The sequence below is a fragment of the Poecilia reticulata genome, linkage group LG8, assembly GCF_000633615.1.
Source record: "Poecilia reticulata strain Guanapo linkage group LG8, Guppy_female_1.0+MT, whole genome shotgun sequence".
In the NCBI taxonomy this organism is placed as follows: domain Eukaryota; kingdom Metazoa; phylum Chordata; class Actinopteri; order Cyprinodontiformes; family Poeciliidae; genus Poecilia; species Poecilia reticulata.
In genome coordinates, this window is record NC_024338.1 from 23,211,100 (window position 1) to 23,226,202 (window position 15,103).

Here is a 15,103-nt window from a genome sequence, read left to right on the forward strand (position 1 = left end):
GTTATGCTTAAAAAAAACAAAAAGCAAATATATGCTAAAAAGATTGCAATTAAAACAAAATATCTTCCGTAAACAAATAAGTATCTTTAAAATTCTATGGAAATAGGTCAGTGACCTACGGTAGCACTACATCGACAGTGTAGTGTAATAACCTTGTATTTTTGGGGAGGGTTGTTGGGCATGTCATGCTAATTTTACACACACAACTAATTATTTACACAAATGACAGATTTGGGTTTTATTCTAAAATGTATCTTTTACCTTCATGTTTCTCCTGATTGGAAGTAATATGAGAAATTTTGGAGTGGCCCAGCTAGTTCCAACTTGAATCAGAATCTGTGAATGGAGCTGCAGATTAGGATGATGGCAAGACTCTTTCCTGCCAACAGCCATCACTATTTACAATAACTCTTTGAAGAATTTTAATTAATATAAGCTACATTTAATTTCTCTTTGGGATCCAACTTTACACCACACACGTACATGCATTAATTAGATCATTTAGTAAACAAAATAAACGAGTAATGTACTGCACATCTTTTATAGAACCTCTGGGGAACAAGATGTATCTGAAATGTCTGGAAATGTTCTTAAACAGTATTCCTTAAGGTTTTCTGGAGCTCTTTTAAAAATTCTCTTCTTAAAACCAGTGATTTTAAGACCAAGTCAAAAGAGATGAAGTTTGATTCAGTTTTTTGCACAGCATCATGGGAACAAAATTTGTTACTGCCTACATGGACAACATATCCATAACCAATAATAAAAACAGAGTAATGAGGTAGAGGTCACACATTGCTAGTGCTTTATTGGGCAGTCACACACGTGCAAAGAGTCAAATACAAATCAGATTGTAAGTAATGGCAGCAGACAGTAAGGTACAGCCAAACAGACGTCGAACACCTGAGATGTCCAAACCTTGAGTACACACATTGTGCATTAATCCAGTTAATGACATACTGTATCCAAATATAGACAGCTAAGACATTTGTGAAAAACGTTTTTGCAATCTTCGAAGAAAGTAACGAAAACACTGTTACTGATCCAAAGACTTGTAAAACACAAATACTGAAAATAGCAGAAGTTTCATTTGAAATCACCTCCGACGACTTTCTTGGTATCTGCCATTGAACAACCTGCACTGTAACAGTTTTAAAAAAAACAAACAAAAAAACATATAAGGACTACAATTAATATCTCAGTTACCTGGCAACCATATTAAAACAGTTGTAACGATACAGCATTAATACCAAGTAAAGATCAATACTACATTTGAACCAAGTTACATTTGAATATTACGACTATGGAGAAAATAAAATATTGAGACTTGAGTAACTTTGTGAAAATAAATCATAGTTGTTTAACCATAATCAGAGGTTCCGAATGAAAACTATTGATTCTAGTCATTTATTAGGCGTTTATATCAGTTTATATTAGGGAAAACAGGTACTGTTATAATAATTAAAGAAAATTAAAATAGGGGGGGATTTTTTTATATTTTTGTTGGCTTGATATTTTCCATCTAAACCAAAGCTAAACTGTGGTTGGAAACATCTGTAACATAGGCAGAAATGTCATGCTAGAATAGACATCTGCCTCTCACCGCACCTAACAATGTTGTGAACGATACATGAACTATAATGAAATATAAAATAAACGTTAAATATTAAATCAGGAGCGTATTTTGACGTTTATAGATTTTATAGCATTAAATGTACGGGGACCTATCGGTGAAAATGCACATTTTTTTAAAGCTTGCATCATTCTAGTTTCAATACGCTGTCATGTAGGCAATTTTAAAGCCAGCACTATTCATACTAATCATAAAAATAATGGAGGTTTTCCTATGCGAATGCCTAATATTGCTGCTTTATCAAAACTTAAACTTGATATCCTGGTAGGAACCCAAACAAAAACTGGAGAGACGAAGAAACAAAAGCAGTGTGCAAAGTGAAGATATTTTTAAGATTCTTTCCCATCCCTAAAAAAATATTAACTTTACAAACACAAAAGACAAAAAAAAAACATTTGTTTTTGCATCAAAGTGCAGATATCATAATTCGTGTAAAAAAAAAAAAAGTATATTCTCTTTACTGTCCATGCATGTTTTGGTAATTAGATCTTATTAGAAATATTAGGGGGGGAAAAATGGTTATTTTGTTTGCTTTTAAAATCAAAATGTCCAATTAAAACACAAACTATTTTTATGGGTTTGTAGCCAATATATGTGGAAAAAATTACATTTATATTGATTTATTTTAGTATAAAATGACATTAATCCCTAGCAAAAGCAAATAGAAAACTGTCACTTTCTCCATGTCTTGATACAGGCAACTAAACTTACATAAATTGACGAAGAGGGATGTTTTGCTTGAACACCTAAAAAGGTACAGTCCCACCTTTTCCCTCCTCCCCATCAGAAAACAATCATGTGAGCCCATTATTTAAAAACCTTACCCCAACGGCATATATTTGCAGTGATGTTACGATTTAAAGCATATATTTTGCTTGTGCAAGTTGAAGCTTGGACGGTGTTGTAATATGAGAAAACGAGACAACATATATGGTTCATGTTATATATGAAAAGAAATCTGCTCAGTTCTTATAGACTAAAAATGCTTATACTTGAATTTAATATTTCATACTGGATTTTAATTCCGTTTGTCAAAAAAAGGAAAGAAAATTTGACTTTGTGTACATGCATAGAGAGGCATGTAATTCTTCAATCATCACATTCGCACATTCGGAGGAGCGTTTTTCTTATGTAAAAGTTTGTTTTTCCTAAAATTTTGAAGAGTTAATAGTAAGATACATATTTACCCAATATTCAGATTGTGAGAAAGATGTCAAAAAAATTCACCCTTCCCATTTATGAGCTTTTGTAGAACAGAGACGCTGAGCTGTACAGAGTATAAAAAAATCTGACCTATTTTAATATCACTTTGCTTGTGATTTTATGGTTTCATCACTTGAAGTATAAAAAACAACATGTTTTTCAATCAATCACCAAAACATGCACTGACCTCCACAGTTTATCCCCAACGTTTTATACATTCTCTGTGTATAAATTAAAATCTTAGTTGGTCATTAAAGCCTCAACATTCTTTGGAATGGCTAAAAGGTGCTTGTAGCTGGTTGCTGTTCCCACTTCATGTTTGTATATATTTTTCTGAATCTACAAAATATAAAATGGGCAACTCTCTTCCCTTCAGTGCTTTGAAATGCGTTAATGAGTTTCCTTTTGATGCTGTTACCATTACATTTCCCTTTTAGTTAGAGGAATGCCATGAAATGCTTGGTTTATTGTGTATAATATTCCTTTTTAATAATAAATCTTGTTTTGCAGTGTTACTGGCAAGCAGGATTAAGGATCCTTAAATGTAATATTTGCTGATTTAAAGACATAATCGATGAACCACAACCACCACTGTAGTACATTGTATAGCTTAACCCATTAGAAAAACAAATGCAATTAGCAATTAGCTGAATGTAGTAAAATAACAATATTCTAACTGTATGCCTGCAGTTTTATATTCGTCTTAGCAGTAATATACCACATTGTTACGCCACGTGAGGCGAGTTAGTTTGTCTTCATTTGGTGGGACTGCTGCAAATGAGCCGCAGGCCTGCGAGTTTTACATCCCACGATAACAGACCTGTACATCCATTCATAGTAAAACTCAAGATGGCAGAGTGTGCAGTAAACGCCATTGACCTCAACGGGTTTAAGCGTAGGAGGAGCAAGAAGGTGGAGCTCACTCGCCACACCATTTCCATCCAGTCGGCAATAAAACGGAACTAGAAGAGCTGCTTTTGGAAGGGAATTGTTTGCGATGACCTTCCGATTCCTCCGCTGGAGAAGCTAATGTTCGCTGCAAACAGTCTACAAGGCAAAGAGGGCATCCTCCGTCCGCTCAGTCTTCTTGTGGGAGCCGGTGGGGGGACGAGCGGTGTGAGGAGGGTTAGCGCCGGGGGGAGACGGCAGAGTGTCCACTGCCTTAGCTCGCTCCTCCAGGAACTTATCAAACTCTGTAACGGAAGAAAAAAATAAAACAATTMATCTTTGACGCAGATATCAGTGGAAGAACAGTTCCTACTGAGCGATTGGGAAATACAAAGTTTTGCTTTAACCTTCTTGATCTTTTCCACATTCTGTCACAACACAACCATAAACATATGGTGTTTTACTGGGATGTTATGTTGATATGTGGTTTTCTGAAAATCTGAAAAGTGTGGCATGCTTCTGTATTCATTCAAGTACCTTCACTGGTCACTCCCTCCTCAGCAGCATCTCCTTTCTATTCAAAAGAAGAAAAAAAATGCAGTTATAGAGACACAAACCTTTGTGAGACACCAAGAGGTCACACAAGTCAAGATGTAAAGTTCACACCAAGTGGCTCATATTCATGCAAACTCGTCACACCAAGAAACCTCCCTGAGCCCCTCTATGTTGTCAACAGCATTCAACCAGTTAAAACTTTAGTAGGACAGACCCAAACGCAGTGCTAGGTCCAACATTTGTGGAACAAACAAGCTCAAAATGAAAACAAAAAACAAAAAACAAAATAAATAACATGAAGTTAAAGGAAAATATGATTAGTAACATAAAATGGATGGCTAAAATATGCTACTAAGGAAAAAGAGAGATGAGGAAAAGAAAAGAGGAGGGGTGGAACAAAAAAGAAAATCAATGTATAAAAAAAAGTCTCACCACGTCAGCACAGAGCCACTCCTCTATATCATCCATGACAGAGGACTGCGATACGGGGATCTAAAGAGCAAAGCCATGGACAAACCACAGGGTCGCACCAAAGCCACAAAAATAAGAGACAAGCAAACCCCCAAAAAACATAAAACAGAGATACAACACACACAAACAAGAAGAATCACCAAAACCTCACAGGATAAAAAAAATTTAACAAAAATAAAAAAGTGAAGAAAAAAAAAGGGTGGGGTGGGGGACAAAAAAAGCTTCTCTGAATATAATGAGCAGCTAATTAGCCAGCCTACATGTGAGAACGGGATCTCCCAGTTTGCATACGGCTCTCATTGATTTGACCGATCTTGCATAGCTGAACAGCCCATGACTGATGTCGCACAGCCGCAGTCCTTATTCCACATCATTAGCTAATCAGCAAATCGCTTGAGCGGGGGATTCAGAGATTGATTGGATGCGGAAAGCTGGGAGCAGGGGGACAGCGGGGAGACGGGCCGGTCGTACGGAGCATGCACGCTCACGGCACGGAGCGCAGGGAGCGCGAGCGGTGCCGCACGGCGTGCAGCGGCGGTGACGATGGAAGCCATGTCAGAGGGGATGGCATTTTGGCTCATTTGTGTCTGAATGAGGAGCTTGTAGTTGTGCTGCAAAAGTTGGAAAACCTTTCACCAAAAGCAAAACATTTAAAACTACTTTGTATTTATTAGAGCAAAATTAGCCTCATAAAGCCCTTTAAAATTATCCCGATCTTATGAAATATTATTAAAATCTAAGTTTTTCATTTTTAGCTCAATCCCATTCAATCATCACAGGTAACAAAAGCCTTATTCCGAGGCCCTGTTTTACAGTATAAAATGCTGGGGGAGCTCTTTCTTTTTGTGAGAGCATAGCTTATGCAAAGGAGGAGCATATTAAAATACAGCTTGAGGCTAAAAAAAAAGCCCTTCAAAAGACAAAAAAAGTCATGCATCTATGAGAAGAGAGGAGGAAAAATTGCAGAGAAGTGAAAAATAACATCTGTGCCTAACACAAGCCAGTAAATGCAACATTTTGTATATAAAGTGAGATTAAACTAAAAGAATTAAACTCATAAGGCTATAAGTATCTATGTTAGTTGTTTTATTGAGATTATTTACAAGCGAAATGTGCAAGATCTTATAAAACTCCCCACAACACAGCAATCAGCGCCGTAGCATTAACTTTCTTTTCAATTATTGTCCAAAATATCGTTGATTTTGGACTCCGTTGATTTTACGCACGAGCTTGAGGCAGGTCGGTGTAGCCTCACATAGACCATTCAACAGAACTCCGTCTAATTTGTCCTTGCATTTTTAGAACAGATACACCCCAATGTCAGGGCCGGCCCAAGGTTAAATGGGGACCAAAGCTAGATTTCATTTAGGAGCGCGCCTGTAGAGACCGCTGCCTCCCAGCAACCACTGTCTGTTTATTTGTTTGCATATTACATATTAAAATACTTTTTTTTTTTTTAAGTTGAATACTGAGACAAAGATGAATTTCCTAAACGTAAAGCGTCCTGGAGTCCAACGGACTAGATAAAGCGCTATACAAGTGCATCACGCTCAAACTAACAACCCAAAATTATTCATACAAAACATATGTCTTATATATGTGTGTACATCTTTCTCAATAGTCAGTGGAATTACAGGAATCAAAACCATTCTTGGAAACAAGTTTCCACAAGTATTTTGATGATTTATCTTTGGTGATGAGCACAAACTGCTCGAGGTTGCCATCTTCCTCATCCTTCTCTGCCTCATTATCCAATCACATGTTCCTGGGCTACTGCAAAGTGACTAAATACAGAAAACTAATTTACGGTATATGTATGTTTTGTATATAAACATACATATAGGAGTGTCAGTTCTTTAAAATCATATTTTCAAGAATTAGAATAACAAATCGTTTCAATTAATTAAGAAGTTTTTGTTCTTTATATAAAAATCTGTATTCTACTCAACTGCAAAAATAAGCTGGCTAATTTACTTTTGATACTGATTGAGAACTCAATGGCTCTTCACAGCCCCCTGTTGGCCTGGGGTCCTGTATCTTATGTTTCGGGTCGGCTCTGTACAAGATTGTTCTTGGATTTTTTTCTAATTCTGCTTTTTAGCTGATAAAATCCTCAAATTGTTCTGTTTTGCAGCAGAAAACCTTTACCATTTGAAAAAACAAATTGAATCGGTGTGATTTTGCTGCATTGGGGTTATCGTGCAAGGTAAAATGAGTGTATGTCCACTCATTTTGTTTTAGTTCATGACTGCCAAGTGATGATGGAGCATATAAAAGCTTGATAAGAACCATTGGGTGCATTGTTAGAATTTAACACCGACAACAATGAACACAATGTTTAGTGCTCTGTCAAAAACAAAAACAGACAGTATAATAGAGGTGGGCAAAATTAGTTGCATCTTGAATAATGTTTCCATATTTTAAAAAGAGAAACACCATATGAAAACTTTACATGCATAAAAATTTTATATTTTCTCCCAACTAATCCACTTAAAATGCATTTTATAAAGTTTGACATTGTTTTCATTTCATCATAATTTTCCCCCACCACTAGAACACATCTGCATTTAAGATGAAAGTGAACGCTCAAGGAGATTAAACGCTGTTACTAGGATTGGTTAAGAATTTCAAACCACAGTGGTGAAGGCGAGGCAAAACAGCAGCTGATGAAGATGATGGGTGAGGCTAGCGTAGATGCTAGTAAACAGGACGGGAGGGCTAGGAGGACACACTGTGGATAAGAGTCCTCACCATTCCTTGGGTAATAAGCCAGCTGTCTATGGGCAGCTCCTGATCTGCTGGGTTATCATCCCCTTTTACCCTCAGCTGAATCAACAACAGAATAAGACCTTACACAAGAGAAGAAAGGCCCCGCCACAGCAAAGCACACAGTCCAGAGGAAGAAGACAGAGGAGAAGTCAAAAGTGCAAGAGACGACTTTCATTCACAGAGAATAACGAAAAGAGGAGAACAAAAAGAGAAATGTATCATTCCGTAAAGATGGAAATGAGAAAAACAAAGTGGGGGGGGAAAAGAATTTGAATTCTATAAAAAAGTGAAATATCTTAAAAGGAAAAACTACTTGAGGAAAATTGCTCGGAGTTTGGGAAGACACGACGACATAACTTCCACGTAAACTCCAACGTTTGCTGAGAAAAAAAGGACAGAGAATCTTGGAACTAGTTTCGCACTCCTGAGTTGAAGTGTCTGGGAGAGCCAGCTGCTATCATCCATTTTTAATCCATCCTTTAAAATGACAAAAAGATCCAGAGCGAACATGACTGTAACTTAAAACATGTCACTGGTTTAACCCAAACTTGTTCACTTGCTTTCATCTGGAATTAAGGTTGTAAATATAACCAACAGCTTCAGTTAAATAATTATACACAAAAATACACACTGTAAAAAATACAGTATGACCTACTATAAACTGTAGGGACACAAAAATCTGACAGATTTGTTAAAACGTCTTGACTTCTAATATAAACACCCCTCTTCCCCCTCTCCACGCCCCAAACATGGTAAATCTGACACAAAGTGGACGCTTTGATGTACTCACCCCACTTGTGTTTTGTTGCCTCACGTCCAAAGCAGAGGCCAGGCCTCCCAGAGCATGGGGGTCTTCATATTTTACACTGTGCACCAAACCAATGAAAACTAAAGTTAACACTGGCAACTCAGAAGCAGAAAAATAAACAAAAATTAATTCTGATGCAGGGAATCGGACCTCTAACCTCTGTGGAAGTGGTGTTAGTGCTGTTATTGTGTAAGGTAAACATCAGAAAGAAAAGAAATCCCAAAATACAGTGGGAGGGAAAGTAAGGCAAAGAAACATAGAAGCTTGAGGCAGAATGAAAAGATCCCGCTTCATGGTTTGAGGATGATGATAATTAGAACAGTGAGGGATCAACCCGCAACTGCATAACTGGCACTTGGTATCGACCCAACGTCTATGGAAATGTCCACAAGAAAATATACAGAAGGAGGAATTTGCTAATTTAACACAAAACAAAGACTTCACTGATATTAAGACTTACTTCTTGCGTTGCTCCGCCAGTGAGCTGCTCCTGGTTTGGGCAAACATGTCAAAGTCGTCCTTGTTGTGGCCCGACAGAGACGTGAGGGTACCGCTAACACTGTCAGAACCCACATCTGGAACAAGAGACGAGGAGGGGGAGATTGAATGATTTTGACAAAAATAATTAGGTCCCGAATAAAAATGCACTTAAAAAAAACCTAAATCAGGAACTAAACATGGAAAGGAGAAGATTCTAGGTATACTGACTATTTTATATGAACTGATGCTCATTCTAAGTCCTCCCAACAGGAGAACTTTTTCCTGTTCTTTGGATCTTTTAGAAAACTAATCCTAACTTTGCGCCTACCAAGACTAGCGAGTGCAGTAGATATGGAGGCTGTGGAAGGGTTGTGGGCAGGGGAGGCCGTGGCTCTGTGGGCGAAGCTGGACGAAGGGCTGGACATAACTCTGGGTGTAACCACGGCAGGGGAGCCCGGGCCCAGGTCTATGAGGTTGTCTTCTGTCGGCTCCGCTAACATCTGAGAGGACAGACAGGAAAACAGAAACTTTAAACACAAATAAGCGTGAWTACGCAATGTTTTAGATAACGGAATAGCCGCTAACGGTTTTGCARATTAACTAAAATTGTGGTTTACTGAAGTTTTCTTTCACAGATTGATTTAAAGTGACTCCTATCAGACTAACACTCGGGTTTGACCATTCCAGGTAATATTTTTGAATCGGCTTTGCAAAAGAACAGAGGTACAGCGCCTCCCAAAAGTACGCTTTCAACTTGAATGTTTCTCATTCAGCAGGATTTAGTRRGATGGACAAACACAAGTGTGACGTTACTGTAAATCAAAGTGACCCTGGTTTATGAAATTATTCACAATTATCTCAATTTGTTTTAGCCACGTCTCCTAAAACTAAACTTTTGAGGTACAATCACTGACTAWTTGCTTCTGATTACRCAAACAAATTAARCTTGAAAAAAAGTCTCAGTTAAATGTCAAAAATGTGCTGTTTTTTAATGTAAAGTCTGTCTCGAYGACACTTACCCCGTTGTTTTGTGCAGCCCTGCCAGATCTGTATCTCTCATACCTGTGAGCGACGGAAAATCACTTTCATATTCAAACGCCATAYGACAGAGGCGTTTATCACAAACAAATGCTTCAGAAGAACRAGTTCAATAATCAGAGCATGTTCTGTGACATTTATGCATTAGGGGCACCTCTCATATCGGAGGAATATATTGTTGAGGTCGTCGTTGACGTGCAGCAGCTCCTCGGTCACTTCCTCGTTGGACACGCGACTTATCAGCTCGACCACTCTCTGCTGCATGGCGCGGCACGTTCTGTTCAGCTCCTGGGCGGGAGGGACACGCCGACAGATTGACACGCGCAGGGAAGGGACACAGAAAACAAAAGAGCTGTGAGGACCCCACAGCGCAGTGTGAAAAAAAAACAAAAAAACAAAAAAAAAAACAAAGAAAAACCCCGCCAACCCAGAAACAGAAAACATGTTTTGATGAAAACAAAACTGCGCTGAGGTTTTACAAACAAACATTTATCCAAAACTTTATCCAATGTGATTCCGTAGCACAAAAGATATTAACATGATGATCATAACTGGCAGCAGCTTGTGAGCAGCAAGCCAGATCTGTGGGGCTGACACGAATACCTGAGTGGATTTGGCCAGAGGAGATTAAACTCTGCACGGGTCCCTGTAACGCTGGCCGACTGCCAGTTTAGAGAATTTCACCTCTATTYCYGAGTCTCACACCTCTTTAAACCGCTAACRGTGTGAAAACTTGACACACTGCACCCCCTSGTGGACGCTTAGTGCTATAACAACTCATTTTGGATGCGACAACARGAAAACGTTTGTTCATTTTGAAATACAATWCCCCAATTCCRACTAAGTTAAAGTAACTGCTAACACTTAGCAGCTGCTCAAGCCATCAGATTCTGTCTCAGAACCCCAAACTTGCTGACATTTAATGACCTGTTAACTTGTTGCCATAGTTRCACAAAGGWCAGTTCCTGACTGGCTAATCAAGTCTATTTCCATGTGGACTGGGAGAAAAATCTTGGCCTCAAAGGATGAGAGTGTTTTTTCTTGAAAGCAGCCTGACCCAATCTGGTGAAAAGCCCTGATTGATCTGAGGGGCCTRAACTGACCTAAATGCATCGCATGCTACGCTAACATGTATCTTGTTTTAGCGAAGATCGCAAACCAGTGAAGCTTACCAACTGGTAACTCAATGGCAAGGGTAAAGAATTCATTCTTCATGTGTTTTTGAGATTATAAGACTGTTCACATATGAACATTAGTAGAGTTTGAAGCATCACAGTTCAAATGTTACCTGGAGCAGCTCTAGGTCAGAAGCGTCTTCCTGGCCGGGGACCAGCTCCGTAAGCATCTCTGACATGACTTTGATGTTTCCTCTCACGATGTCCAGCTCGCTCCGCAGCCGGGCGATCTGAAAGCACAGCAACTCCATGAAGGGCTTCCAGTCCGTTCCTGCTGGCGACGTCTTCAAATCGCATTTTGTTCATTGCAAGATTACAAAAACCCGTGGCTGAAAACGCAGCTGTGGAGCTGCGGGTCATCACCTGTTCAGGGCTGGCAGTGACGGGGCTGGGGATGTTGGAGGCCTGCGTGGCTGTGGGAGTGGGCTGAATGGGTTTAGGGCTAACAGCAGCYGAGGCGTTAGGAGCGAGGTACTTCATCATCGCTGGGTCCACTTCAGGCGTGCCCTGCGATTCGAGAGGGAAAAACTGAGCAAATGCACCTCTGCTGACGAACATGCAGAAAGAGTTTTTATTCCTGCCCTCTGCGGCGTGTGGATGGGAGACAAAGCATCCAGGTCGGCCATTGGAAACTCAACGCCTTTCCTCTTCAGCTCCTCATAAATGTGGACCACCCCAGTCAGATCAGGACTGCTCCTGAAGGCATCGGCCCAGGACTGTTAGGAAAAATAAATAAACGAATGAGGCAAAGGTTTAGCTTTTTTTTCCCACTGAAAATGAAGGTGAGTGAATAAAGCATCTTCCTCGATAAATATTTAACTGTGTAAACATTCCTTCTGCAAACACTGATAAATAAGTAAACGGTCGCCATCTGTTGGCTGAAGTGACCTCATGTAGTAAAAAAGCAACACTGGAAACAGCTTACAAGTGGAGCATCAGGGACTCACCTGACCTGCGGTAGTTTGCGAAACTACCTTTGAACTTTTCAACACTTTGTTGTGGTGCAACCACGCATTTCAATGAGCTTTGAATTTTAAGCGACAGATCAACACAAAGGAGCACATAATTGAAAAGTGAAAGAGAAAGATGCAGAGTTTTCTTCTTTTTTTTTTTTTTTTACAAAAAATAAAATATACCCATTTTTTAAAAATTTGCCAATTTTCTTCAAAAGACGGAACAAAAATACGGAGTAGATCTGGAAAAACACCTTGTTAGAGGATGCACAAGATGTGACACTGAAGCTGCAGGTTCGCCTTTCAGCAGGACGACAACCCTAAACACATATCCAGAGATACACTGGCCCAGTTAAAAGTCCAAACCTAAATCAAATTAACAATCAGGCAAGGCTGGAAAACCAATGTTCATAGACCCTTTTCTTAAAATCCGAGTGAGCTTGAGCTATCTTGCAAAGGTTGGGCAAGACAAAATGTGAAAAAGTTCTATGAAACTTTTAGCAAAGCAATGATTGTTATGTACCACAGCACCACTGATTAGGGCAGCTGTAAGCAGGAACAAATAACAATGCACTTATAACATTATATAAACAGTTACAACACACAGGAAAAAAAAATGAGAGAAAGCTCCATTACTTGTATGAGGGACAKAACTTTGTCTTGAACTATTGTGGGAGGATTGGCTTTGGGGGAGATGATTTTGACCAGGACGCCGTCAATGAAATCTCTGTGGGCCACGTGGATGTGAAACCTGTGACCGCAGTTCTTTACACACGTCTCCAACACCTGCAGAAAGAAAATCGGTCAAGCAGAGAGACGTTACAAGCAGAGCAGCGGAGGAGGAAGTTGAGGAATTTCCACAAGCAACAAGTTTGGCAGAAGCTCGGTGTTCTGCCGTTTGGCATAAATGGTAACGGTCTGTGTCTGTGTCTGTGTACAGACATCCAAAGTATTCTAGAGGCACAGAGGGGACAGAAGGGAAAAAAGGACATAGGTGGAGAAAAAAAAGAAGGATAAACATAAGGAAGGATACAAGGAAGAAAGGAACACAAAAAAGAAAAAACCTAAATGGAACGGATAAGACGATGGAGGTTGTATGACACAGCAGAAATGTCAATACATTATCAAATAAAAGTCACTGGAGCCAAAAAAATCCTTTAAGAATGGAAGTGAAAGCACAGGAAAAAAATAATGAAAAGACATAAGGAAGGACAACATTTGAGATTGTGAATGCAATCWTTTTTCATACGTTTTTTCATACATAGATGATGAAAATACTAAATTGAAAACTTTTCYAGGCAAAAAGTTTGGAAAGTTCACTTATTGCTGAACTTCCTGCATACCACAGGAAGTGAAGGAAGACTMATTTCTACAGTCCATTAACTGAACAGGAAAACTAACTGACCAACTYATTTTCTCATGTTTTTTTCATTCAAATGTGTTTTGTGTACATTCAGGTGTTTCTGCAACACATCCGAGCTTCCTTTGCGCAAAGCTCAATGCGGAATCGCCACGTCCAGCTGAACGTACGAACAACCTACCGTTAGCGCCAGCATCACCTCTCTGTAGTTCTTGTTGCCGCTCAGTCTCTTCTTCAGGGCCCGCATGGCGTCTTTCGGCCTGGARGGAAGAACAGCGTTGAGTCGTTGCGTGCCCCCGCTGCGAGCGAGCAGAACACCTCGGACTTCGCTGGAATGGAGGATTTTCGGGGTCGCGATAACAGATGCCGGTCTCTCTGCGAGTGAAACTATTTGAGTGAGACTGAGAAGAACTGTCACACCATCTGCCTGTCTCTCTTTTTTTTTCCCTTTTTGAATGACGACAGAAAGCCTCTCCCAAAAGGCAAGATCAAAGCTACCCATGCATAAAGAGCTCAGGCTGGCTTCCTGCCTAATACTACCCATCCCTTCAATGAAGATGGGGCATAATAAGCTCTTATGAGCTCATTCATGAGCGCATAACAGGTACTTAAGCAAGGCTGCTGAAACTGATAGAGATGGATGTAGACAAAAAAAAATACAGTCAGAATTTTCTTCTTTTTTTTTGTGCACGAAGCACACGAGCGCAATCGGAGGACATATTTCAGATTCTTTTGTTATTGGGCGTTGCATCTGTTTTGTTTTATCTTGTTCAAGTGCACACCATCTGCTGTCACACTTTTWAAAAAAAAGCTTTGTGTGCAAAAGGCCCACACAGCATGTGTTAGGATGACAGCTAACAAAGGTTACTCAAAACATATTCAGAATCTCCCGAACTTGAGTTTTGTTGGTTTTTTTGGAGTTCAACAGTTTCGCCGAACATCTTGAAGACAAAATGTTCTTTTTTTTTTCTTTTTTTCTCCAGATCTGCTTTTGTTGAAAGCTGGCAGTGAGAGTGGCAAAACGAGAAGGAGAGAGAGAGAGAGAGAGAGAGAGAGCCTGCACTGGAACCGATCTGCTAAATCTGCCAGCCTCATGCTTCACTGCAAACCGGGCCCAGCTGAGGATCTGAAATCTTTCATTCATTCAGTCAGTGACACAGGAAAAACAACAAACAAAAGGGGTTTTTGTCTGGTGTGCCGACTTCTGGCAAAACAACAGTAGGCAGTGCATTATTCGCTTCAGTCACTCGCTCCGCCCGTCCGTCCGTCAGTACTGCGATAAGACGGTGAAAGCTCTGTCGCAAGCTGCCATGGGAGTCTAAGTGTTTTTGGTCCACAGAGCGATAAGAATCCCGAGACCAATAACCAAGCCGTTAATGAACAAAAGTCGCTCACCCCTCGTCTGTCTCGTTTATGATGTCACAGATCTCCATGTTCAGAGTCCAGTCCTCACTCTGTAGGCCTCCGTCTGTGGCTCTCTCTGGAGGAAGAACACAAGAGACGTCATCCAGACTTCTAGTGACTTTTTGCATAGATGAAAGATGAAACCATATTAAAAAAAAATTATTTTATATTATAATATAGTATTATATTAACCAATATAATAAGTGCTATGGTTCCCCTAAGTTTACAACCTAAAGATCAGCGACACCAGTCAACCAATTAGYCAAATGTGCTCTGACCACCAATCAGCAGGTCAAATAAATAAGAAACTATAGATTGTCTATTTATTAAATGCATTAAAGCACTTTCTGTTAACACAACACAGCATGA

General features: G+C 39.6%; 1 protein-coding gene across 5 annotated transcripts in view; it reads right to left on the reverse strand.

The window, feature by feature from the left end:
* Positions 1 to 778: 778 nt before the first annotated feature.
* tom1l2a (target of myb1 like 2 membrane trafficking protein a) overlaps positions 779 to 15,103 on the reverse strand; it is a 20,293-nt gene continuing 5,968 nt past the window's right edge. For 2 of the 5 annotated variants that reach the window (XM_017306191.1, XM_008416813.2), the window contains exons 2-16: positions 14,726 to 14,810; positions 13,512 to 13,590; positions 12,607 to 12,756; positions 11,599 to 11,733; positions 11,381 to 11,524; positions 11,131 to 11,247; positions 9,997 to 10,130; positions 9,824 to 9,866; positions 9,133 to 9,304; positions 8,785 to 8,899; positions 8,307 to 8,382; positions 7,499 to 7,573; positions 4,709 to 4,768; positions 4,259 to 4,295; positions 779 to 4,026 (exon numbers count right to left, since the gene is read on the reverse strand). In XM_017306191.1, the coding sequence (XP_017161680.1) occupies positions 3,881 to 4,026; positions 4,259 to 4,295; positions 4,709 to 4,768; positions 7,499 to 7,573; positions 8,307 to 8,382; positions 8,785 to 8,899; positions 9,133 to 9,304; positions 9,824 to 9,866; positions 9,997 to 10,130; positions 11,131 to 11,247; positions 11,381 to 11,524; positions 11,599 to 11,733; positions 12,607 to 12,756; positions 13,512 to 13,590; positions 14,726 to 14,763 (1,521 nt within the window). In that variant the 5' untranslated portion in view covers positions 14,764 to 14,810 and the 3' untranslated portion in view covers positions 779 to 3,880. The remainder of the gene's footprint in view (positions 4,027 to 4,258; positions 4,296 to 4,708; positions 4,769 to 7,498; positions 7,574 to 8,306; positions 8,383 to 8,784; positions 8,900 to 9,132; positions 9,305 to 9,823; positions 9,867 to 9,996; positions 10,131 to 11,130; positions 11,248 to 11,380; positions 11,525 to 11,598; positions 11,734 to 12,606; positions 12,757 to 13,511; positions 13,591 to 14,725; positions 14,811 to 15,103) is intronic. The other 3 variants (XM_008416815.2, XM_008416814.2, XM_008416816.2) reach the window with 3 other exon arrangements.